This window comes from Astatotilapia calliptera, chromosome 18 (genome assembly GCF_900246225.1).
Source record: "Astatotilapia calliptera chromosome 18, fAstCal1.2, whole genome shotgun sequence".
Taxonomy (NCBI): domain Eukaryota; kingdom Metazoa; phylum Chordata; class Actinopteri; order Cichliformes; family Cichlidae; genus Astatotilapia; species Astatotilapia calliptera.
Window position 1 is genome coordinate 8,331,552 of NC_039319.1, and position 26,229 is coordinate 8,357,780.

The 26,229-nt window shown below is 40.7% G+C and overlaps 1 protein-coding gene across 6 annotated transcripts in view; it reads left to right on the plus strand.

The window, feature by feature from the left end:
- Positions 1-26,229, plus strand: part of cadm3 (cell adhesion molecule 3) — a 119,299-nt gene that overhangs the window by 25,211 nt on the left and 67,859 nt on the right. For all 6 annotated transcript variants that reach the window (XM_026150967.1, XM_026150971.1, XM_026150972.1 and 3 more), the window contains exon 3: positions 16,809-16,958. In XM_026150967.1, coding sequence (XP_026006752.1) covers positions 16,809-16,958 — 150 coding nt within the window. The remainder of the gene's footprint in view (positions 1-16,808; positions 16,959-26,229) is intronic.

The window sequence follows — 26,229 nt, forward strand, 5'->3', positions numbered from 1 at the left end:
AAATAAATACAAAAGATACATAAAACTCAAACACTGTCTTGGGAACTACCTCTGTGATAGACTGGATGTACCCCACCCCACGACAGCTGGGACAGGCTCCGGCCGCCCTGCATCCCTGAACTCGATAGCAGTGCAAGAAGTGGATGAATATGAAATCCATAGTGGTAAATTTCCAACATTTGTTTCATAGTTTCTGGCAGTTGCAGATTTGTTGATGTGGTCCTTTTAAATGACACTGATTGGTGCAGTGCACACACATCTGCACAGTCTACTGTACATCCATCATGCCACCTGTGCTTGCATGCACGACGATGTACCAGGGGGTGTTGGGTGTTTTTCCAGGTTTTTAGCTTGACATATAACTTGATAATATAAATTTATAGCACCCATTAGGGACAGGATGATAGATCTAGCCAGTATTTACCTTATTATATGTTGTGTCAGATAGTTAGGCTGTTGCTTAAAGTGATGGTTCCTCTCTACTGTATGTGCACAAAGAGAGACTACTGATTTTTTTTTAAATGATTTTGTTTTGGGTTTATAGTTTGATTATTCTGTTCTACCAACAAGTATAATTGAGCCCTCAACCTACCATGGGATCAGTGTAATGGGTTAATTGATCTTAAGGAGATGGTAAGAGTTTTATTGTCAAGAAAAGTCTTTTAGTGATCTGTGGTGCTTTAAGTGTTCTCTCTGAGCCTTTTTTACCTTGAAGAACAAGAATAAAATTTACATGGAAATGCTGTGCAAAGATGAATTCAGTTTGAATACATTATGGTAAGTACTGTCAAATGGATGTCAGTTACACTGAGACATTAAAGGAATAAAACGTTTTTTTTTAATACATAAAAGATTATTGGTTGCATAAGTAGTGCCTTGTCCTGATTCTTTACCCACCTATTTGCTATATTTACTGTAATAACACCATCTTCTAGTGCCCTCTGTGTGGCATGTATTTATAGTGTGTAGGTGTGCGCTGTATGCTGCCTTGCTCGCATTTGTAAAATGATTACGGTCCAGGGGTTGTTGATAAAAATTCCACAAGGTCTCCAGTTAAGTGATAATTTAATTTCAGTGTAATGCAATTCAGTAGAAATACATCAATCAGAATAAATGAGAGTGTATATTATGATTTGAATTTGCATTTTTTGATATTGAATAAAAAAAAAATCAGAGAACATTTCAGCCGCGTGTGCATCTGTGTACATTTGCATCGTATACTGTGAGGTGCTGCCCTCATATTTTCTGTCAAGGGCGTCACCAGATGGTCACAGGACCGCGCCAATTTACCAATCTAGGCAGTCATTACAGTTAAGACCACTTGGAGTGACCCTAATTAGTCAGTTACCCCGCAAGGGGCACCCTGACAATGTGTAGAGGTACCCCGCCACTCATAGCACACGCAGATTAAACCGCCACTGTCCAGGCTCTATTGTTTCACTGTTTGTGTCTGTGGTGCCATTGTTGGAAGCTGCCACCGCTCTCCCCGTCTTTTTTGTCTTCTTCATCCCTCGTCTTGCTTTTTCATTGATCTCCATTATTTTCATTGGGAGTGACAAACCGTGGGGGTTGCGTTCGTTAGTTGAGGTTTGTTGTTACAAGGCATACACGCATTCCAGTAGACATGATGGGGAAGAGGAGCGTTGATCATGGTTCCTCTCACTCTCTCTCATACACAAACACACACACGCGCACACACACAGAGACACACACACAGCAACGAAGACATATTCTCAAAGTGGTCCCTCGAGACAAGAAACATGTCGGGATAGCGAAGCAGAAAGAGTTCTTGTACACCTGCAAACACATACTTTCAGCGAAGAGAAGACAGGCCTTGCATGAAATACAAAGACTCATACACATTACACAGACTGCAAACTTTGGTCCACATTAACATTTCTGCTTCTCTCAACCCTGCTTTGTCTCTCTGTGCTATTTCAAGGGAGACGCTCAATCGTGCACGCACTCCCATACACTCCCCCCCATCATCAGCACGCTTGCAAAAACACTTCGTCCTTTCATGTCATGTTGCTGAGCAGTCAGAGAAGAGAGGAGTGGAAAGAAGAAAGGAAGAAGGTCTGCCTGAAACGAAACAAAAAAAACACCCAGCCCGAACACCCATTCTCATGTACTTCAGCAACAATTACATGACGAGACGAGAGAACACGTTTATTTGTGATTTCAAGTGGAAGCAGCCAGACAGGAGAGTTGACATGATACCAGAGAAACTTCAGTAGCATCTGCAAGTATCACGATTTGTAGTACGAGTGTATCCGAACAGGTTTCTAATAATTTTTTTAATTGTGCATTTAAGAAAACAGAAGTGTTAAACCATACTAGGCTGTTTCCTAAAGTAATTTCAGTGGATTTTTGATCATGTCTGTACTAGAAGGGGGGATGATTGAAACTATAAAGGCTGCTCTTGTAAATACTATGTTGAAGGCTGAAACAAAGTGGTTTGTACATTGTAACCAATGTGCAACCATGTGTAAAGGTAAAAATGTTTAGGCTATACTTTTTCTGAATGACGCTGGGGAAACAAACCATTTCCAATGTCAAAGAGGTTTGGATGAGAATGTTTTATACGCTGCACAATGTTTACTTTGTGTGAAGCGTACTGACAGCTTAACGCTTCGTCTTTTCGTCCGAATTTTTTCTCAAATGATTTCCATGCTATTCATACATGATTTTTTTTTTTTTTTGTAAAGAAGCAAACAAATAAAATAACATTGAATTTCAGGGTAGAAATCCTCTGCTGTGGTTGATGTAGTCTAGCATCAGTGTCACAATTACATATAGTTTGTCCATCAAATAGCCAAGTCAACGCACGTTTATTTTTCAGCCCTAAACTCTTCCAGTCATGAGGAACTCTAGTGTCATAATAAAACAGCCCAAAACACTTTTCATCAAGCACATATCCCAATAAATACAGGGAGTGCAGAATTATTAGGCAAATGAGTATTTTGTCCACATCATCCTCTTCATGCATGTTGTCTTACTCCAAGCTGTATAGGCTCGAAAGCCTACTACCAATTAAGCATATTAGGTGATGTGCATCTCTGTAATGAGAAGGGGTGTGGTCTAATGACATCAACACCCTATATCAGGTGTGCATAATTATTAGGCAACGTCCTTTCCTTTGGCAAAATGGGTCAAAAGAAGGACTTGACAGGCTCAGAAAAGTCAAAAATAGTGAGATATCTTGCAGAGGGATGCAGCAGTCTCAAAATTGCAAAGCTTATGAAGCGTGATCATCGAACAATCAAGCGTTTCTGTCATGAATCGCTGTGTGGCAGGCAAGCAGGAGTGGTGGACCCAAAATGCACAACTCAGACACGGAAGTGAAACTTAAGGCGCAGCTTTATTGCTGGGAAAAACCTCGTACTAACTAAACTCACCAAAAGAAAACCAAAAGTCAGATCAGAGGAACCAAGGACTGAAACACTGGAAAGAAACACTAAGCTGGAGCAGGAGACCAAACACTAGGAACATAGAAGCAGAACACACAGCTAGTTGAGGGTACGACGCGACACTGACACAGAGAAACACAGGGCTTAAATACACAGACGGCAGTAACCAAGGGATGAGAGACAGGAGGGGAACACACCTGGGAGAAATCACAGCTGACGAGACAGGGGAAACGTAAACTGAGCACACTCACATATGACACAACCCTTCACAATAAAACAGGAAACTCAGACACATGGAACCAGACAAGACATTGAACTAAACAGACAGATTCACAAACAGATGGGGTGACACCATAGACAGAGACAGACTCAAAGGCAGACCAAATATAACACACAGAACTCAAACAATAATAATCATCATCATCATAAACTAGAAAATGATAACTAAAAGCGCTGGGTCACCGACCCAGGACCGTGACAGTTTCATTCAAAATAGTCAACAGGGTTGCAAGAAGCGTGTGGAAAAACCAAGGCGCAAAATAACTGCCCATGAACTGAGAAAAGTCAAGCGTGCAGCTGCCAAGATGCCACTTGCCACCAGTTTGGCCATATTTCAGAGCTGCAACATCACTGGAGTGCCCAAAAGCACAAGGTGTGCAATACTCAGAGACATGGCCAAGGTAAGAAAGGCTGAAAGACGACCACCACTGAACAAGACACACAAGCTGAAACGTCAAGACTGGGCCAAGAAATATCTCAAGACTGATTCTTCTAAGGTTTTATGGACTGATGAAATGAGAGGGAGTCTTGATGGGCCAGATGGATGGGCCCGTGGCTGGATTGGTAAAGGGCAGAGAGCTCCAGTCCGACTCAGACGCCAGCAAGGTGGAGGTGGAGTACTGGTTTGGGCTGGTATCATCAAAGATGAGCTTGTGGGGCCTTTTCGGGTTGAGGATGGAGTCAAGCTCAACTCCCAGTCCTACTGCCAGTTTCTGGAAGACACCTTCTTCAAGCAGTGGTACAGGAAGAAGTCTGCATCCTTCAAGAAAAACATGATTTTCATGCAGGACAATGCTCCATCACACAAGTACTCCACAGCGTGGCTGGCAAGAAAGGGTATAAAAGAAGAAAAACTAATGACATGACCTCCTTGTTCACCTGATCTGAACCCCATTGAGAACCTGTGGTCCATCATCAAATGTGAGATTTACAAGGAGGGAAAACAGTACACCTCTCTGAACAGTGTCTGGGAGGCTGTGGTTGCTGCTGCACGCAATGTTGATGGTGAACAGATCAAAACACTGACAGAATCCATGGATGGCAGGCTTTTGAGTGTCCTTGCAAAGAAAGGTGGCTATATTGGTCGCTGATTTGTTTTTGTTTTGTTTTTGAATGTCAGAAATGTATATTTGTGAATGTGGAGATGTTATATTGGTTTCACTGGTAAAAATAAATAATTGAAATGGGTATATATTTGTTTTTTGTTAAGTTGCCTAATAATTATGTACAGTAATAGTCACCTGCACACACAGATATCCCCCTAAAATAGCTAAAACTAAAAACAAACTAAAAACTACTTCCAAAAACATTCAGCTTTGATATTAATGAGTTTTTTGGTTTCATTGAGAACATGGTTGTTGTTCAATAATAAAATTATTCCTCAAAAATACAACTTGCCTAATAATTCTGCACTCCCTGTACAGGATGATATATGGTTATGAAATTGGTCAATCAGCCTTAAAAATCTTATGCACTGTTCAGCACTGATAAGTAGGATATTACTTTGTCAAAGGCAGGATTTATTATTTCAACGACTCAATCCCTTTCATTTCTTATACATAATACACCTCTGTGTAATAAGAGCACATAATGATCCAGTGGAATTCAATATTCAGTTGTCATTCTTATACCACAACACAGCAATCACATGTTCCAATGAACAAAACACAGGACAGAAAATAACAGCAGTAATGTGTTTATCATCTCAGCCACTGACTTTGATAAATAGCCAAAATGGTCTTCTTATAATTTACAGTTATTACTGCTTAATCATGAGCATGAAGTGCACAAAAGTAGTTTTGCATCCCAAGTCGTTGTCAAAGGAAGCTCTGTATTGGAGATTATGTATCAGAATTTCAGGAGCGGGACCGCGCCTCCAAACATGCTACTTCTGGTTCTCATCTATATAGGTTCCCTCAGTTCTGTAAGCTGTTCATTCTCGTTTACGTGCCCCACCCTCACTCCCTCACCTTTTCAATTATTTAACTTCTTTACTCCTATTTAGTACATGGAGATCTGCCACCCCCGGGAGCTGTCGCGAATCCCCTTCGAGGCCTTCCCCAAACCGCAGCTAAATTCATGTCCAAGCATTCACCTTTACCTACTAAAACACTGTCAAACCTAAAGTGAGGACATCGGCCCAGCTAGTGAAATAGCAATTAAACATGTTAGCCTCAATACGCATTTGCTACTTCGTTTCATAACAGCGTAACACAGCTGTGACACCATGAGTGCAATGGGCTGCAGAGTTGATGAGTTTGTGATATCAGATGTATTCTAGGTGTATTCTTCAAAAACAGAAGTGATGCTCTGCTCGATGTTAAAAAAAGACCTTTGAAGAGAAACCAAAGCTTTCTCAATTCCTGTTCATAATGATTCACCACTTATCACAACATTGAGAATAATTTCTTTCTTTAACCAAGCCAATACAATTTCAAGTACCAGTATAATCATTTTAATAAGGATTGCACTTTTTAAACACAATATGCAATTTTCTCTGAGAACCTTTCCCCAATGTTTTTCTTTGTAACTAAACAAATTGACTTTTTTAGCCTGATTGTATGAGTTTGAAGATTTTTTTTTTTAGACTTACCTTATTTGATAAGTGAAACTGTCCTGTTCTGTTGGCAGATAGTTGTTTCAAGTAATTTTTTCCGCATTTTCTTTGATTTTGTTGCTTTGCAGTATTTTGTTAGCATTTTTTTTTCAAGTAACACCATAATTTTAAACTAAATTCTCCTTTCTATTAAACTTCTTAATAGGTCCTTAAATAAGCCTTTATATGCGGTTTCCCTCACTAAGCAAGAATCTGGGAGCCATCCATTAGCTCTAAATAGTGTTTGTATATTGATATTGCTGCCAAAACCCTGTGAAACATACAGCAATGTTCATCTATTCTATCTATCTATTCATCTATTCATCTTGGACATTGGACAATTTCTGTGTTGTGCTTCACTAGCTGTTGATTTTGCCTAACATCATAACTGCCTAACCCTGGCCCCACTCAGTTTTAAAACTGGCCTTGATTGAAAGCACTGCACTTTGTTTGTACCTCGGGTTGACATTTCGGTTGTGCTCTGCGTTTTCCAGGAGAAACCTTCTGTCTGTTTGTGTTTGTCAGATGGACCTTGAAAGCAACAGGCACGGAGAGCAAGGCGGAGGTGTGTGTTTGTGTGCCCATGTGTGTATGCTGATGGACGACAAGGGCGACTCCATTTCTTAGGTCAAGCTTCGGGTCATCTCTGTTGCCCTGGTAACCCTGTTCTGGCTGGGTTGCTTGGCAACAATCCTCTTTTGTTCCAAATGATTTAATTTGAAGCATATCTTCCCTCGTCACCCTTGGCTCACTGACTCACCCCTCTTCCTCGATCTTGTCCTCCTTCTGTCCCTCCATCACTGCTTGCTGAGTCTTTTCCTTCACCCTCCTCACTGAATTCCCCTTTTTTAAATCTTGGCCCTTCCATTGACATCGAGAGCCCAATCCTTCTTTTCCCTGTCCTGTAAGTCCCTCCTGTTATCAGAAGGTTTTACGAGCGGATAGGTGTGTGTGTGACTATGTGAGAGCACAAGAGTGAGTTTGCTGAGTTTGAAGGTGGTGACTTTGCTTGACTGTACTTGCCTTTCTGTACTGTGCCATACAGAGTACATTTTCATGTTTCTCATAAACTAATCTAGGATCTAAACTTGCACTGTCGTCTCCAATGCCTTCCTGTGAAGGGTTTGTATCATGTTCTTCCTTTGCCTGTAAGTGCCTCCCACAGTCTAAATATATGCATATAAATTTAATTGGGGATTCTAAATTCGCCTTGGTTTTCGAATAAGTGGCTAAGAAAATGGATGGACGGAAACTAATTGGCAGCTGTGCCAGCCTCCGTTCTTCTAAGAGGCTGTCCACAAAAGCCTGGCTGCAGGGACTTAATACTTTTCAGCTGTAAGAGCATTTATAAGGGTCAAGCACTGATGTTGGACACAGACTGAAGCCAGAGAATATGACCTGAAAGTCAAGACACTGTTGCCAAAAATGTGGGAGCATCACTCTCGTCTTCTGAGAAATTAAGATTTAGACATTTTGGAATTTAAACTTAATTTAACAAATAAGTTTGTTCACATACTTTGAGGCTACACTCTGTCATAATATTACAAACTGTAATGTTTAACCGTTGCTTAATACAGCAGGCTGTGTTCTGCTGTTGTGCCTTACATCAAACAAAACCTGTCATTCATAACAAAAAACAAAAAGTTTGCGAGTTTTTAATCAGTTTGTTCAGAATCATTACAGAGACATCATTAAGACATCATCAAGGTGTAATTTCACTCAAACGTAAATTATATTAAATGAACAGCCAGTGTGTGTGTGTGTGTGTGTGTGTGTGTGTGTGTGTGTGTCCTTCTCCTGCTTATCTAACAGTCCAAGTATCTGATTGCGGCACGCTTTTGTTTTCCAGAACAGTACACACATTTTTTCCAGACTTCTTGTTATTGCTGTTTTTGAAAAATGGGTAGACAACACCCATCTTTCACAGAGAGATGAGCACAGAGAAAGACAGAAAGCAGATTCTGAGTCTCACCATAGCAGGTCCAGTGATCTTAGTCAAAAGGGCAGACTTCTGGTAATTGACTACTCATTTCTTTAAGTGGCCTATTGGCAAGGGCAGTCGGTGCATTTGCCAAAGCATTAAAGATTTAACTCTCTTTATCTTCCTGCGTGTGTGTGCGGAAGTGCAGATGGACAGATAAAGCTTGGTTGCCATTTTTGATATCATGCGATGATTTGTGGTGGAGGATTTTTTTTTAAATCGTGGGTGTACTGGTTCAGGACAGGGCTTCTCTCTTTAAAATCTAAAGCATCTGTCTTCCTCTGTCTTCCCAACCCGACTGTGTCCGATTTATTTTTAAAGAAGCTTAGCTGACAAAGCTGTATTGAAACTCTGCAGAGATAATTATAGAGGTAATTATGATGTAACAAACAGCAGCTGAATAATGGGTTTCAGCCTGATTAGCAACTCAATAAAGCATATATGCCATTAAAGTATAGGTTCAGATTCAAGTCGCACATTTTATCTGTATGTACAGTAGGCATACTGGTTCTGAAGCAATACTCAGTTTTACTCCACTGCATCAAAAAAATGGGGTCAAATTGTTCTTTCACCATTTTAAATTAGTATGAAGTGTTTACATTCTGAGGTTGGTTTCTTCAGCCTTACAGTTTGATGTTGCTGGCTGAGCCCAACCACAAACCTGTGTGGCTCAGAGAGCTGCAGGAAATGAACAGCTTTTACTCAAAGCTAGCCACAGTTTTTTATGCCTGTACATTTTTTATACAAAGAGAAGGACAGAAAATGATGCACTTTCTTTCACAGACAGCTGTGCATTCCAAGTATGATGATGGAGGATGAGAAACATTCAAATAAGTGATTAAAGTGCAGATGGGTTTAGGCAACTAAAATTGTAAGGTGCCTAAAGGGAAAGATGATGGGTACGGTTAATATCTGATAATCTGGATGTTAAGCGTAGGGTTTTGTTTTTTTAAAATCATAGGGTACAGAACTTTCCTGTGCTGAACCTAATCTTAGCTGAACCGGTGCAAATTTATGACCTGTTAAAATATCTGTAAAACTAGTGACATTCAGAGAGTGTGAGACTTCTTTGGGTCTACAACACTCAAGCAATTGCTCACTTTGGTGACAACCAAAAAATATTGCTCCCATCATAGGAATACTATCCTAGGAAACATGGAGAAGGAATTTAATGCTTAAAAGGCCATAGCTTTGGAAGATACCCACTTGATTTGACTCCCTCAGACTACTGAAGTTTTATTTCACTCTGATTTTGTAGGGATGAAACAAATTTAAGCACTAGTAAAGTGACCTTAGAAAGAGATAAGTTCAAACCAGTAGCGAGACAAGGAATGATAACAAGAAGTGTGAATATTCTTGTGGTCACGCATTTGAAAATATCCTATCCTATATTAACAGTTATCTCCGTTTATTGCTGCTCTTTCTCCCCACCTCACCACTTATGTCAGCACCTCTTCATTTTTTTCATCCATACTGTATGTGAGCTTTCTCATTTTTCTTTTGTCTTTGCTCTACTTCCCTCCATCTTGCTCTCATTGTTTCTTTTTTCCCACTCTTTCGGTCTTTTTGCCCCCTTTCTAAGTCACCCTGTCATCTCTCCTCATTGCTCTCATCAATCTATATATGCTTATTTCTGCCATGTCCTTCGCTCACCTCTCACTCTCCCTTTCCCTCTTTCATTTGCTTTCTCCCTGTTTTTCCCCTGTGCTTTTCTCTATCTTTGTCTTGCTCTCTCGCCATCCCAACTCTCTCTGTCTTTCTCTTCCTTGCAAATCATTATTCTTTTTCTTTTGTCAGCAGTGAAGCCCTTTTCTGCAAAATGAATCCCCCCTTCCTCCCTCTCTCCCTGCTTGCGCTCCCTTTTCATTCTCATAGTGCTGTTTCAGTGGCAGGGTGGGGCGGCCGGCTTGGCGCCTGACTACTGCTGCAGACACTGCTGGGCTATGATGGTGGTGGTGTGTGAGTGCGTGTGAATGGGGGGGATCTAGCTCGTGGAGGATGCGGGTAAGGAGGGGATTGCCCGATTTCTGAGCTAACTATGTTTGACAGGGAACATAGGGAGGGTGGGTTGGCAGGGTAGTGGAGGGGTACTTTATGGGAGGTGGTGGGGCCTTTTGTGGGCTCAGAGAATCCCCCACAAGTAGGACTGATTAAGAAAAAAGGCGGGCTGGGGTAAAAACTAAGGGCTAAGGAGGTTGTTTGTCCTAAGGTGGCAGATAGGGGGTCCTTAAATCCCAACATCCAGTCCCACCCAGCACTCCCCCCCTTTACTTCCACACTCATCTACATCCCTTGACGATTTTAAGTAATTTGTTCACGGTCCCAAATAATGTGGCACCAGAATGAGGATTGCAACAATCGCTGTTCTGTTAAAGACTGCAAAGCTGTAAAGAGCCTTTTTGCTCCAAATGATCTGCATTTCATAAGTCAGACATGAATGGGGGGTCTGCTTCTTTTAAAAAAAACAAAATTGTTATGATTTGCAGATTTTTCTTAATTCACCAGGAATTAAGAAAGAAAATAGATTCAATCTGCATCTTGTGAGTCGTAACAGCCGGACGGTAATGGTGGAGAGTTAAAGGGTGGAGTGAGGGGTGCAATAGTTGGGGAGGAGTAAACTTGTGGATGGTAGAGGTGGGCAGAAGGGCACACACACCCACACACACATATTTACAGTCCCGGATATGCACACACTTACCCAGGGGGATGGGGGTGGTAGTTGGGACAGCTGGGCATAGATGGATGGTGTGGGGGAGGCTGCTCCGTATCTGTCAGGGTGGGTGTATGTTTGTGTGTATGTCTTTCTGAATGTGTCCTCTGTGCATTATGGGGAAAGAGTGTGCATGCATGTGTTTTTCGCATGTTCCCCTTCTGGAGTCCAGCTGTATCTAATGCTGCATTTCTTTATTAAGCACATTTTTATCCATTAATGTCCTCGTGTCTGATGTGTGTGCCTGAGAGATGTGTAACTCTTTTTTGTGTGTGTATGCCCCTGTGTACAGTTTTGGGGGTGAGTGGTGAGTACATGAGGGTGTGTCTGTATGGAGGAGGGCTGTTTGTGTGTGTGTTTGGGGGGAGGGTCAGCTTTCTTGTAGTCTGCGCAAGTGGATGCCTCTGTGTGTGTGTAATGGCCTGTATCATACCACGCTGTATCAACCCGCACATTGTTGGCTGAGTTTCCCATCAAATGTGTACAGCATCAGTGGCACCATGACACATGACTGTGTCTGTCACACACCATAGCCTTGGACTCAGTGCAGCTGCAGTGGAATATGGATACACGCACAGGAATGCACAGGGTAACTTGCACATGCACTTCGCCTCAACCACATGGAGATAAAAAGCATCTCATAAATCACACAGATACACACGCTTCTTCCCACGTATTTGTGCACAAACAGATATATTCCTAGCCACAAAAAAAAACAACCAAATACCACTGTGTGCTTGAGCGCTAACACGCACTAGCATGCAAACATCTTCGATAATAAGATTCTCGGGGCTCGCACACACACGCGCAGACGTGCACATACTGAGACACAGTCAGATAATTACCTCCCTGCAAAGCAACAAATACGCTCTGCTTACAAATATAAACCACACGTGCGCAAATATGAGGATAAAAATCTTATCACATAAACACAAATGCGCACTTAGACCAGACCTACATGTGAAGGTACTCTCACACGCATACGCACACACCCGCACACAGTTGTTTAACAGTAAATAAAGTTTATTAACCTGAGTTAATTAGCAACAACATCGTAAATCCACCCTGGGGGACCAAAAAACTGAGGAAAACAAGGAATTAAGGATGGGGAGAATTAAGCGAGTTGATCAGTAATAGAGGAGGAGGGGAAGGAGGCTTGACAGAAGGGCGAGGAGGTGAGGGGGCACGATAGGAAAGCAGGGAGGACATCAGGGCAGATGGAGAGAAGGAGGGGGGAGAAGCTAGAGGGAGACAGATGGAGTAAGAAGGAAAAAGAGGGTGAACATGGAGATGTGCAAGGTGGTTTGAATTTTTCACTGTCTGTTCTTTGTAAGGAGAGAAATTGGAGGAATAAAGAGGGAACTTTTTTTCTTATTAAGGCAGTAGTTCAAACTTTTTGGGAAACACACTTCCAGAGAGTGAAATAAGGTGACTAAAATTAATCCAGTGTGTGTGTGTGTGTGAGTCTGTGTGTGGTACCGAGCTGAAGTCAGGACCTGGTTAAACTAGTTTCACCTGTTCTTATTCATACATATTTATGTAGTTTAGCTTAAATACATAGATACCAGGCTAACATTGGGCCATACAGGATGAACTTAAGCCTCACAGTATTGTATTTTATCATTAAAGCTGCTTGTTTGCAGAAGTTTGTAAAGGCAAAGAAAAAACACGTTTGCTTAATTTCATTCTAACGTAAAGCCTGGGGAGTACGGTTCATTGTCAACATTCAAAACATTATGGCAACACTCTTCTTCAGCACTGTGTGAACAATTTGTGTTTGACTGAATAAGTACCTTCTGTCTAGACATCTTCACAGATTGACTTTGAATTTTTGAAGTTAACCACAAGCTGAAAATGATATCCAAACTCAGTGCACATGAATACATTTTCACAATAAACCGCCCAAAACGTAATTAAATGTGATATGAAATGCAGCTAACTTTAACAGAAGAGAGGTTTTAGTTGGTATATTGTCTCTCTTTGGATAAACTGAACAAGTTTGCAGTGCAGCTCTATATGTAATGCACACACATGAGATTGATAGCGATCTTCTCATCTAACTCTCTGACAGAAAACAAATAAACCATATGTTTAAAAAAATGTGGAATTATTCTTTCAGGTTGTTCCCTCTCTCTCTCTGTTTTTCTTTTTTTGTCACTGGAGATCTCTCGAGCGCTTCTCACTTCCTCTGTTGTCTCACTAGCTCCTTCTTTCCCCTCCCTCTCATTTTTTTTCACACACGCGCACAGTTTCCCACCTCGTTTTATCACCCACCCTGCATACTCTTATCCATCCATCTTTCTCTCTGTGTCCTCCTTCCTCCCTCCCTCATTCCATTGACTTGATATCCCAGTCAGCCTTCTCCCCTTGCGTTCTCTCACCTTGTTTCTGGCTAGGGAAAGTGTAAATTGTGTTGCTTTAAATACCCGTGTCTTACTCTGGCTCTAAGCTTGGTGAGGGAAGGCGTGGATGTGAGGAGGGAAAGAAAGAGCAGCAAACCACAGAGTTTAACTTAACGTCTGCTAAGGATAGATAGGTCTCTCCTTTTATTTTTGCAGCTTGAGTGTTTAACCTGACTTAACAGTTTAAACTCTGGATGAACTTCATTTCCCTCCTTTAACTTTGCTGCTAAGGAGATTCAAAGGTAAAAAGCACAGCCGTATCTGAATCCCAGGATTATTGGAGCCAGATTCTAGTGGCGAGTGACTCTTTAGCACTTGTATGAACCAGTTTCAAACAGCAGATGGTTTGGGTGCGCCACACTGGACTGTATCATAAAATATGTTAACCACAAACTTTTTAATAACTCATTTCAAATACTGTAATATCTCTAGCATCCATCTTAATACCCACTGCTTCTAACCGCACCCCTCTGACCATATAATAACGGTTTAAGTCGATTTGAGATATTGCTAAAAGATTGATAAATTATGCTCTTGCAGTTAAATTCTACACACATGGTCCTACAACTTAATTAAGCCAAACTTTTCTTTGATTAATATTTGACCAACTGTGCTAAAAACGTCAGCATGCTCGTATACTGTACAATTCAAATAATTTGTATACATTAGTGGAGCTTTAAATTTAAGATGTAGAATGCCTGTTAATCATGATTAAAGCATTTTAGTCCTTATGGTCCATAAGAGTGAGATTAACCTTTATTTGTTAGCTTTCATTAATTTACACACAATGTTTTTGTAGCTAACAACAACCGGAGCCTGATGTATTGGGCGTACTGGAGTAGCTGAAAATTATGTTTTGCTCCAAGACACTCCAGCAGTGTTAATGAACGAGCTACAAGTGCAGCTTTCACATTTACCATGCCAGTTCATGGATCGAATCTGCAATCTTCCTCAGACCCTTTCACTTCTCTAACCTTTAACAAACCGGCACCCCAGATCAATAATTTTAAATGAAAATAAAAGACCGATATATGACAAATAACCACGAGACAAACAAACAGGTATAATAACAAAGGCCGCTACCTTTCTGGAAGTTAACCTCCTTGGCTCTGGGTCGTTCTTTATTACAGGGGCGTGCTTAGTTTGAAACCTTGAGACATTTAATTGTTGCGCTTTTGAGTTTTTATTTCAGATTGAAGTTTGGAGAAACATCTGGGAGATAAAGTGTAATTTATGCAAAAAATGTGACGTGATGGCTTTGAAAACTTTACTCCCACACAAATTTGATGAAATGATTAACTGGTTGATATTACCTTGACTAAAGGAAAAGCTTTGTCTGGCATTTAGTGTTCCACTGATAAAAAGCGACATTTCTGGGTTTTTTCTGGTGATAAATATTCAACATTATGTAAAGGATCCTTAAAATATGTCCACTTTAAAAGCATGTCTCCTCGCTGAAAAGTCACTAATTGGCTACTGATATTGTTTTACCAGCACAAATGTCACACTGAGCCTCAAACTCAGGTTGTCCTTGATCAGAAAATGCCAGCACTCTGTGGCAGCTAGACAACGCAAGATTGGCTAACTTGTCAGCGTTCATTGCGGTTGGCTTGATGGGTAGTGCAGTGGGACAGCCAATTTACCCAAAGTGTTCATGCCAAGTGGAGGAGCTTGTGCGATCAGCCACAAGAATTAGCCCAAGATGCTATTAAAGGAGACACTAATCCGTGGTACACTTGACCACACATTCAGCCCTCAGCCATCATGGTGCTTAGATAAACTAACCACAAGGTCAGAGCTGCAGTAAAACAGGAGAGAGAGCAAGTGAGCGACTTCCTGACATGAAGGGCTCTGGAAGTCTCTGAGTGTCTTTTGAATCCCGCTGGCAAAGAGCAGCTGTACCTTTATTATCGCTCTGAAACCTTATAGCCCAGAGGCAAACCTGAAGCCTTTTTTTTTTGCCTGATGTTTTCTGTGATGCTGGACTTGCTGGCCAGTTTTAAAATGAAAAAAAAAAAAAGATGCCTATAGTTTCTCCCAGGTGCTCTTGGCTCATGTACCGCAAACGTGTGTTTTTGATGCTACATTCAGTTAGTTTGCTCTCCTCCTCTTCTGCAACCTTTCTTTGTGTGCCCCTCCTTTGCGTGTCTTGATGGGAGTTCCGCTGAAGCGCACTTAAGCAGATGTTCTTCCTGCAGAAAAAAAAAAAAATCCATTCCACCGCCGGTGCAAGGATGCGATAACGCTCCACACCGAATATAAACCTGTCTCCCGCTTGACAATTTGGTTCCAATTAAACTATTTATATGCGCCGTATTTTCAGGGGTGAGGAGACCGCTTTGAGGCATATTTTCTTATAAGATGTTCCCCCACGTTGGCTTGGTCTTGTTGTCAATTATGTCATATTTTCCTTTTGGTTGAGATTTGAATGAGTGAGCACCGGCATATTTGGAAGATAGTAGGAGAGGAGAGGGCGCGAAGGGTGCACACGAGGCCGAGATATGTGGAACTTCACGTGGCAAACAAACGAAACCGCAGCTACCATGTTAGGCTTTACTTACCGTAACGAGGGACTCCATGTTTTAGTATAGATCTCTGGTTCTGATTCACAATTTGTCACCCTCATTGAATGCAGAGGAGAATTAGCTTGCCTCATCACCCGTTATCAAGGGAGCGCTGTTAAATACCATAATTTGAGCCAATTTGAATACTGTTATACACCCAGACAGTTCACTCTTCAGTGATTTTTGCGGTGTTCCAGTTTCAGCTACAGCCTTTAGAATCCCTTCATTATGTCGGGTCATTTATATTCTCATTCTCCTTTTCCTCTGACCTGCTCATTTCCATAATGCCTGTCCTGTTTGAGCTTCCTCTGGACCAGCCGATGCATATGCATGGAGTTAAAAACTGACACAGATATTGACAAAGGAGAGTTAGAATGCCATTAGAGGTATGAGACAGCGCTCTTGTTGTTGCTTTGACCCGTCGAGAGCCACTGTCTGCTGTAGTCGCTTCATCTTTGCTGGTCCCTCAGGTCGCATGGTCCCTGGATGCCAGGGCTGCAACTGACTCATTGCTCTTACACTGGCCTCGCAGACATACAAGTAGATAGCCATTTGTCTACTTTTTTGTCCCTCTGACAGCTTGTCTGTGTGTCGGTGTGTGTGCGTATTGTGTCTGAGCTTTCAGAAAGACAGATAGAGATATATAGATAATCTGACAAGCAGAGAAAGAGATGGGCGGGGGGAGATAGAGAGAAAGAGTGAGATCGAGGCGGGTAATGCACTTTGTGGGTTTATCTGATTTGTGTGTTTGTGTGTGCTACTATTTTTGCCTGTGTTTTCATATGAGCACTGCATCTCACTGACTTATGATGCATTTATATCACTCAGTCTCGTGATTTTTTTCTTCCCTCTCTCCTGTTACCTAGAAGACGACCCCTTGCAGCCAATGACCTCCGATGAGACGGTGCCCGTGGGGGGTACGGTGACATTGACCTGTCGGGTGGCAGAGAGCGACAATTCCTCACTGCAGTGGTCCAACACTGCACAGCAGACCCTGTACTTTGGAGAGAAGAGAGGTGAGAGGAAGTCAGGGATGGAGTATCATTAGGAGCTAATTACAGAATATGTACAAATTCTGCTAATTTACTTTGCCAAATGTGCTTTGGATCAGTGCTTTTCAAACCACTTGTGCTCAAGTCACACCAAAGGGCAGACCTACATTTCAGTGCGCACCTTAATCCTCAAAATGTGACACAAAATAGTCACCAGTTCTTATTTGGTTTGATTTTTGTCACCTCACTTGCAGCATCTGGTCTCAGCCTGACACCTGAATTTCAGATACTTTCATATAAAAGTCTTGCTGCCTCTGGTTTCTATCCAGTGCTCTTTTAAAAAAAGCCAAGGTTCTCTCAGAAGGATGTTTAGTTTCTAAGTGCCTCTTTAGCTTGCACCGTGTTAGCTTTAGCCAGCTTTTCCTGACAGATGACTTTCAGGCTGAGGGCTGTTAACATCCCCTGTCCAGCTGTCGAAGCCAAAAGAAGCGGTTTTTTTTCCCTCCCATAAGGCAGCAGATTTTTTGCACTGATGGTTATTTAGAGAAAATTAGTATGTAAAAAGTACTAAACAACCTATTAGTTTATCCATAGCTTTTTGTGCAATTCAAACCTGAAATCATGGCAAAGCGTGCAATAGACACGCCGTTTGGCATGCAGAAGTTGCCGTAACAGCAAGGGGAGATAATATATTTAAAGCCAAAAAGTCGCTAGTGACCAAGGAAGGTATGAAGTAGGTTTCAGGGTCCTTAATCACCAGAAATCATGAAGCTAGGTGGTTAATATGTATATACATGTAAATGTGCTAAAAATGTCTGTTTAAACGCTCGTATTCTTGTTGGCTTAAAATAAAACATCTCCCTCTGCTGGTACTCCAGCTTACTGCAACTTCTACATGCGTGTCCATTTCACACTTAGAAGAAGCAAAGTGTGGAATGGACACGGTGGACCGGCATGTCTATTACACATTTTTCTGTGATACGGGGTTGGCAATAATATATTGTGATAATAACATATGTTGGACACCTGGACTTACCCCAGTGGAACCTATATGGGGATCATGGGTGTCAAATTGATGTTAGTACATCAGCCACACATATATATATCTATGTTGGCCCAGTAAAGACCCATTGCATAATAACATATAAAAAACAAAAACACATAAAATGTTCCCTTCCTAGGTACAATCTGAAAAAAAACAAAACAAAACAAAAAAACGTGAACTTTCAACATCCTGTATCAGTTTTCCATTTTTTAATGTCATTGTTAGAAAGAAGGCTGTAAAACTGAGATCGAGTCAGACTTCTGGGTCAGATGAAAAAACACCTTAGATAAAACTAAATATATATATGTATGTATTCTTTTTCTTCTTTCTTGTATTAACCACTCCTGTAAGACATCCAGGACACTATTTGAGGCCACTTCTCACCCCAGTCCATTCCTATTTGATGATTTGTTATGGGGACTGATGGAATGCACAGGGCTTACACAGCTGTGACATAAATTTTGTTTTAGTGTGAGACCACAACCCTAAAACAAAAGTCACAGTTTGGTGAAGCATTTTAAAGCTCATGTCCTGGCTGTACCCTGCCTTTAACCCAATGACAGCTGGGATAGGCTCCAGCTCCCCACAGGAGGATCCTTAGCTTCTTATCCAAACCTGGATAAGGAGATAAGAAAATGAATGGATGGGGTTTAAAAGCTCAGTGCACCCCTGTTTGTGTCACAAGTAGGTGTAATTGAGAAAAGGAAAAAAGAAGAATTTGTGCACTTTCTGATTGTCGCTATAGCAGACAAGCAAACAGAATTAACAGCTAACAACTGCTCACAAACTGCTAGTGTCACAAATGAATTGTATTTGTGAACTATAAGGATATAAATGGTGAAGTAATGTCATCCGCCACGTTGCTCCAAGGCTTAGATTACTAGTTTTGAGCTTGAGTAGTCATCGTGGCTCCAGCTTTTCCTCGCGCTACTCATTCTGTCCCTCAAGCAAAGTAAATGCTTAAAGACGAAGACACACATACACAAGTTGTCTCACGCACACGCACACACAGATCATTAAGCCCCTGAACTGTTAAAGGATCAAAAAACTTGGAAAAACAATGGCTATTTTCACTTTAGCTGTGATGTGTGTTATTGCAAGGGAACCCATGTAAAGGCTACTTTAATGATGCTTTCTAACACAGAGTGATGTCAAGAAGTTCAGTTCTGCACTTTTCTCTGTATTACCCATCAGAGATGTACGTGAGAACAGACATTAAACGGTCTTTAACCTTCCCACTCTGTAGTACAATGTGATGTCTGATTGTGCTCATGTGAGAATAGCACAGTTAATTCTCTGGTGAATTCACAGCAAATGAGTGGGCGTCATGTGTCCTGCCTCCGGCTCGCTCTACTCAGGCAGCTCCCTCACCTAAAGCAAACGGATGGAGAGAGAGTGAGGATGGCTGTGAAACTGACTGGCTGCTGTACATTTGAGAAAAGACAACTGCAGGCAAAGTCACAACCTAGCATGTTGAAAAAAAAACACCCCAGCTATAGTAACAATTGGAAGGCGTAAAAATTATGGATATGCCTTGGACAGATGGCTGCACTTATGATTTTTCAGCAGCTTGCTTCACTAAAATGACCCCTAAAAGTGAATTAAACAATAGGATTTCACTCCCTCTTGAATATGTCTTGGATGCATTTGCATATTGCACACTATCTCATGTATCAAGGATGCATGAAGTATCATAACTAGATGTAAATAGAGTCTATTTAGATTTTTTTAAAGGTATATGCTTCCAATATATTTTCTGAAGAATATTAATTCTGTTTGAATGGAATTTTTGGAGGATGGGTGTGCAATAAAGATGTCTCCTGCTGCAATGTTGTTGAATGAGGCACCATAATTACTTCATATAAACAGGGTCAAGTGCTTTGTTCGAGAAAAGCCTCAACGACATTAGGAGACCGAGATGGCAAGCAACATATTTTTCTAATATTGCACAGTGCCAAAAGCGCTCAGTTAGTGCAACAAATGAAAACTGACGACATAAACAAACTTCTGGGGGGCTAAAGTGCATCTTAGCGAAAAATTCAAACTGTTTTTAAGAAAATCTGTCACAGTTTTTTAATAACCCATTTTGTGCAACTTGATGGGCGAACTAGCTTTTGTGCCAGGCTGGCTTTTATTGACATTTTGAAAAGAGAGACTTCCCACTCAATGATACAGTGGTCAAAAAAAAAAATATCACACAACAGACCTCACATTTGAAAAGGGAAAAAAAAAAGAGGTGCTGCTGGTGGGGTTAAAAAAATGACACTGTAAATAAGGACTGACATTAAATATGGATTTTTGGCTCTAATCATGCCTGTTGACTGTGCTCAAACCCATGGCTCAAAACATCATGAGGAGTGAAAAGGAGCATGCCCAGCAGCTAGTTGGAGTGACATTAATAGGCTATGATTGTGAGAAAAAAAATTGCTTTTTCTTTATTTGACATTATGACAAAAATACTGCCAAAGTGGTGGTTAAAGACAAATACATTAAAAAAAAAATCTCTGAAACTTTCTTGTAGTTTGTCCATTTTCTGTAGTCCAGCATCACAGAGCAGGCTTGGCACTTGGGAGTGAAAAAAGGAGAGAGTGGTACAGATGGAAGGAGTGATAGGATAGTTGGGGAATTACAAACGAGCCAGACGAGAGTGCTAGAAAGCCTCCCATATGCAGTAATACACGCTTAACAGTGGAAGTCAAGTAATTGAGAGATGGAGTTGAGAATTGCGAGAGTATAGATGGCTACAGGCTGAGAAGTTTTCACTGCAAAGGGCCAGACTTTTTGAAACAAACAATTTGGAAAACAGAGAGAGGCGCGAGAGAATGGGGAACAGAGGTGGGGAAGGGAAAATTGAGAGCGCAGCGAGTCTTTACTCCAGACGGAGCTTCAACCACAGTGTAGAGATTGAAGACAGAAAGTGAGGCTCTTCTCTGCAGTGATACAACACTTACAGATCGAACCCCTACTTGGTAGGGAATTGAGACGAGTATTGGAGAAGGAGGTGGTGGTGGAAGGGGAGAAGCAACCCATTGTAGTGGGTTAAAAAGCTGAGTTAAGAACCAGATCTGGGTGAATGGTGGTGCTGGAGGGGTGGAAGGTGTGACGGGAGTTGAGAAATCTTCGACCATGTCTTTTCTTTAAAGTGAAGCAGATGGGGGGAAGAAGGAAGGTAACGTCAGGTTCTTGTCTTTTTTACAGTAATGATATAAAAAGATAAAGCTACGGAGGTATTGACAGAGTAAGATTACAGATAATGACGATAATGACGAGGCTGAAGGGAGACTGGATAGTAAATAGAAGACAACGGTTGTCTAAGAGGAAAGAGAAAGAAGATGAGAGAGCATTTTGACTTTAAGCAGATGCTATTACTGTGATGGAAGCATTGAAAAGCAGAAAAGCATGTCCAAGATGCACAAGGAAATGGCCTTGAAGGACGGATTGCAAGAATTCAAATGAGAGGAGACTTTTTTTTTTTCGGTAGTTGTTGAAATGTATGATTTCACCTCCCATGTCTAGTCATTTGAATTTCTTATAACGCCATTTTAGTATGCTTAGGATAAATGCTTGCACTGTTTTATGTGGTATCACCTGCCGTTTTCTGTCATTAGTTTTAAGCAGGTAGCAGTAAAGCTTTTACTGGAAACAGCTGGAAACAAAGCTTATGAGATTTAAGTGAAACAGTGATGTAGTATAGTGGAAAATAAAAACAATGAGCATCTGCCCTCTTCCATAGTATGATTCAAACCAGAAATTTCAAATTGGGATTCATCACTGAATAATAGAATAATAGAAATCATTTTCAGGCCAGTTTTTGTGTAACTGAGCATACCGCAGCATTTTCTCCCTGCTCCTCTTCCTTATCAACGACTCCTTGACAGCCACTAACCTGAGCTGCCCTCTGATTATACTCATTCCTAGTCCCATTCCTCCAAAATGACAAGAAAGCCTTGCTCAACACTTTTGTACAGAACCATATATATTTCAAAAAAAGTGTCAAAAGCTTTCAGTGTTTAGTTATAACAGTAATTTGTGAAAATGTTCTTCCTCTTTCAGTTAACGCCCTCCACACATTACCATTCCCGCCCCAAATTGTCTTGGTAGTTCACTGTAATTGTCGAGCCAAGAAAGAAAAAAGTCAAAGTCAGATTAAAAAGGTTAAATGAAAGGATGCTTGGCTCTAAAAAAGTGCAGTATGAGAGCGGGAAAAGAGTGACTTAAAATTCCTCAGTTGTCCAGTTTGGACATGATAGATAGAAATGAGGCAGCAAGTCATCTCTGCGGTTGGCCCAGACAGTAAAGCGCAGGCAGTGCACTTCAGAACTGAGACAGCAAGACATAGATGGATGAGAGTGAGGAGAAAAAAGAAGGGCATATCAGAACAGGAATAAAAAAGCGGAAAAAATTAGAGATACGATTGAAAAAAAAATCAGAGGGGGAGAAAAGAAAAGGAGACGAGAACGGGGAATGAGAGGAATCAGAACTTCTCACCATCATGTTTCAACATAGCACAGCATGCAGCAGGCTTTGTAGCGGGAGGGAGTGAGGGATGAGCGAACAGCATGGTGAGCGATAAAAGAAGACGCACAAGAAAGGACGAAGCAAATGATGAGTGACAACTCCTTACAGAGATAGCCACCACACAGCAGACTGTGGAACTGACGAAACTGTTCTGTGACAAAAATCTGAGATGGCAAAGGAGAAAAGGGAATAATCAAAGATGGAATGACAGATGCTTGTTTTTCTTTAAACAGGTATCCCTATTAAAATGAAAACCTTGCCGTTGATGCATACATGACAGTTTCACCATCATTAAAGCAAGGAGAAGAACAGGAGGGGAGGAGATAAAGAGAGATGTGATGCAAAAATGAACGGAGGGTATGAGGGCAGAGTGGTAGATGTGACACTATAGAGAGAGCAGAATTGGGTTTATAAAAATGATACAGGGAAAGTAACTTGGAAAGAGACCTGGAATTCAATTTATAAATACATTTTTATTCACAAGTAATATGAAAAATGAAACATCTAAGCCCATGCTGTGATATATGAAATGTTGACGTTGTTGGCATTATCACAGGGTCACATCAATTCAATCCAATTCTCCATGGTAGATTGAAAGCTCAAGCTGACTTTTATCATTAATCACTTAGCCAAAACCATTGATATCAGTTAAATTTGATCCTGCTTTCACAGATGAGAGGTGATACAGAGAGGCAGTGACACAGAGAAGGGAACAGAGAAAAGGGGCACATTTAAAAAAAAAAAAGAAATACAAATCCTTTTTAAAGCTTCATGGAAGTGAATTGAAAGAGAACACGTTAAAAAATAGAGTAAAAGAACAAAACTGAGGAAACCAGTCTGGTTCCAGTGGAGCAGAGCTAATGAGAGTTCTGAAGCTATAACAGACCAGATAAAGATGAAGCAAAACAGGAAATTAATTGTTGAGGGACATAAAGCCCAGTTGTGTTTATTAAAGCAGATACAATTACAAAAAAAATGCTTTTTACAGCTAATCCTGTCCTGCGTTAATCCAAGCGTGCACATTTAGTGCAAAGGAGCCTGTCACTGCATGGCATAAATAAATGATCTGATAACTGTAGCCAACACAGGATATTTTGATACATTTAAGGCTTTAATTTGAGATCATTTATTTTAAGACCCTTTTAAGGAACATGTGCAAGTGAATGGATGGATGGATGAGTGAAAAAAAGACCTTTTGCTGCTAATAGAAGAGATTAGCCAGCTAGGAAGGCATGAAAACAGATGGGTTCATACATTAATGCTGAACTGTCAGGAGACAAGCCAGGGGAAAGGAGGGGGGCAGAGATACTGAGACCAAATGATGGACATGAGGGAGTTAAATATTCACAGAAAGTTGCTTCTGTATGAGAACTTTCAGTTTGTTATTTTATCAAAAACAACCCTTAAGTAGAATCATTTCAGTACATCTGTGAAAGGTCTCTTAGTCATTTCTTACAGTAGCTTTAGATAGAGTCACTAAGTTTAAAAAAAATAGTTGTGAAACTTTGTTTTAGCGTGCTTGACATAGTTGTTTGGTTGTCTGAACTCCCAGCTGTGGGTGAGCTTGCTACAATATAGTTAGCAAGACCACCGGAAGGCAAGATGAGGCTGAGTGACTTGTGTATTCTGTCAGAAAAGAGACAAACCTGTGAGCATCCTGATAATAATTTTTCATACTTTATTGTGAAACCCTAACCTCTGGGGGACCTGGCATCGTTTTCCCACAGTACACTGTGACATCCTTGGGATTAAATAAATGTTGCAGTAAATGAGCAAAATCCCCCCAAATTCAGAAAAAAATAATTTTAAAGTGAATAAAAATGAGCTCAGAGGCAGAACTTTCAATAAAATTATACAAGAGTGAGAGTTTGATTATAATATTGCCTCCTTGTTTCCCCTGATACAGACTTCTCTCCTGCGGTGACTTTCTCCGGTTTGTCGGCTCAGTTTTGTGGTTTTGGTTCATTTTTTCTTCCAGTTTTACTTCTGATGCAAACACCTAACAGGAGCAGGTGTGACAAGTCTATGTCTCAGTTGCCCCAATGCAATAGGATAGACAGTTTAATAGACAGGAAATGCAATATAAAGGAGTCAAATTTATTTTGCATTTCCCCCTAGGTTTTGTAACTAGCAGTCATAATATAAGAACAGACTCTTCTTCCTTATTTGTCTTAGGTTAGAAGGACCCTAACATTACTGCTAATAAAATAAAATGTGATATGATATCCAGTTCCAAGCTATGGAAGAAGTTGCGAAGGAAAAGGCATTAAGCATTATAACTTGTTGCACTGCTGACCCATTGACCTCCATAGTCCAGTGGGAATGTAGTGCTGTATTAATCAGTGTTGGAACTGAAACTGCAGAAATGATCCAGCGAAACAGAAGAAAGTGCCCACATGAAGAAATCCCCTCATTAAAAGCAGGCAAGAGCGTAATCAAACATCACTCTTGCATAATGTGATTGAACGCTCTGCCTTTGAGCTCATCTTGCCATTCACTTTTTTTTTTTTTAGATTGACTTTTAATTTATTTCTTTTTGTTCAGTTCTTGTGGGATTTCATTGAATTATCATGACACGGATTTAATCACATAAACATCTTTTCATTCATTGCTTTATTTAAACTGCAGTCCAAAAGCAACAATTTTCACTGTCTATACTGTCAAGCAGAGAAAAACAGAAACGGGAATGTGCTGCTTCTACATTTCACTTGAGGCACTTTTCCACTTTGTTTCACCATAAGTTGTATTTTTATGAGAGAAATTCAATTATGTTATGCGCCAATTAGCGTTTAACTAGCTAGACAGTTATATTAAGCACAAGCTTAAAATGTGAAATGATCTTAATGCATTTCTACATTTGCCCATGACTTTCTCTTGTAACAAAAAAAACAGTGTTATACACATTGTGCTTCAGAAATGTCTTAACAGACTAAATAGCAGTAGGACAGAGCAGTACATTCCCACAGAAGTAAAATTAAATAGCATCTCAGAACGACTTCAAACATTAAGCACAAACTCTGAAATGCATATTGCGTGACGTCTCCAAAAATATGAAGATTGGTTCCCTCCATCTTGAAAGGATTATATGACAACAGAACAAATTAGACACTTTATATTTACGTGCTACACAATGATTAACCTTCAGCCTATGAAAGAAGGATTAATAGGGGTAGTTTGTTTGGTTGGTTGCGATTAAAAAAATAAACTCTGTAAGGAGAAAAAACAGCCGAGTCATACTAAACTGTGTTGTATGATTGACAAAAGTGTTAAAACTGCGTAGACTAACAGGTATGTGGAACTAGGTCAGGTCTTTCCAGCCGCGTCTCCACCGCATCGCACACTTACTATTTGCTCTATTTTTAAAATAGAGAGGATGGCTATGATATTTTAAGATGTCTTTATTCCATTCAGCTTTACGGCACCATGTTTGCAGCGTAGTTAGCCGTCATATGCTTTACAGCGTAGAATAATAAAAAGAGGCCTGCAGCATAAATACTCAGTTTAAGATTTTGCAGGCACATTTCCTTACCTGAAAGTTGTGTATACGCTCTCAGTCCATCTATAAATTTATTTATTTGTGATGTGGCTTCCTTCCTTCCTTTCCATAAAAGCATATGAGCAGACATCAGACAGCTATCATCTGCCTCGGTGCAATTTAACAAGGTAATGGCTCTCTGGTGATTTACAAACCATAGTGGACAGGAAGGGCTTGTGCCTTTTGGGAGGGTGTGT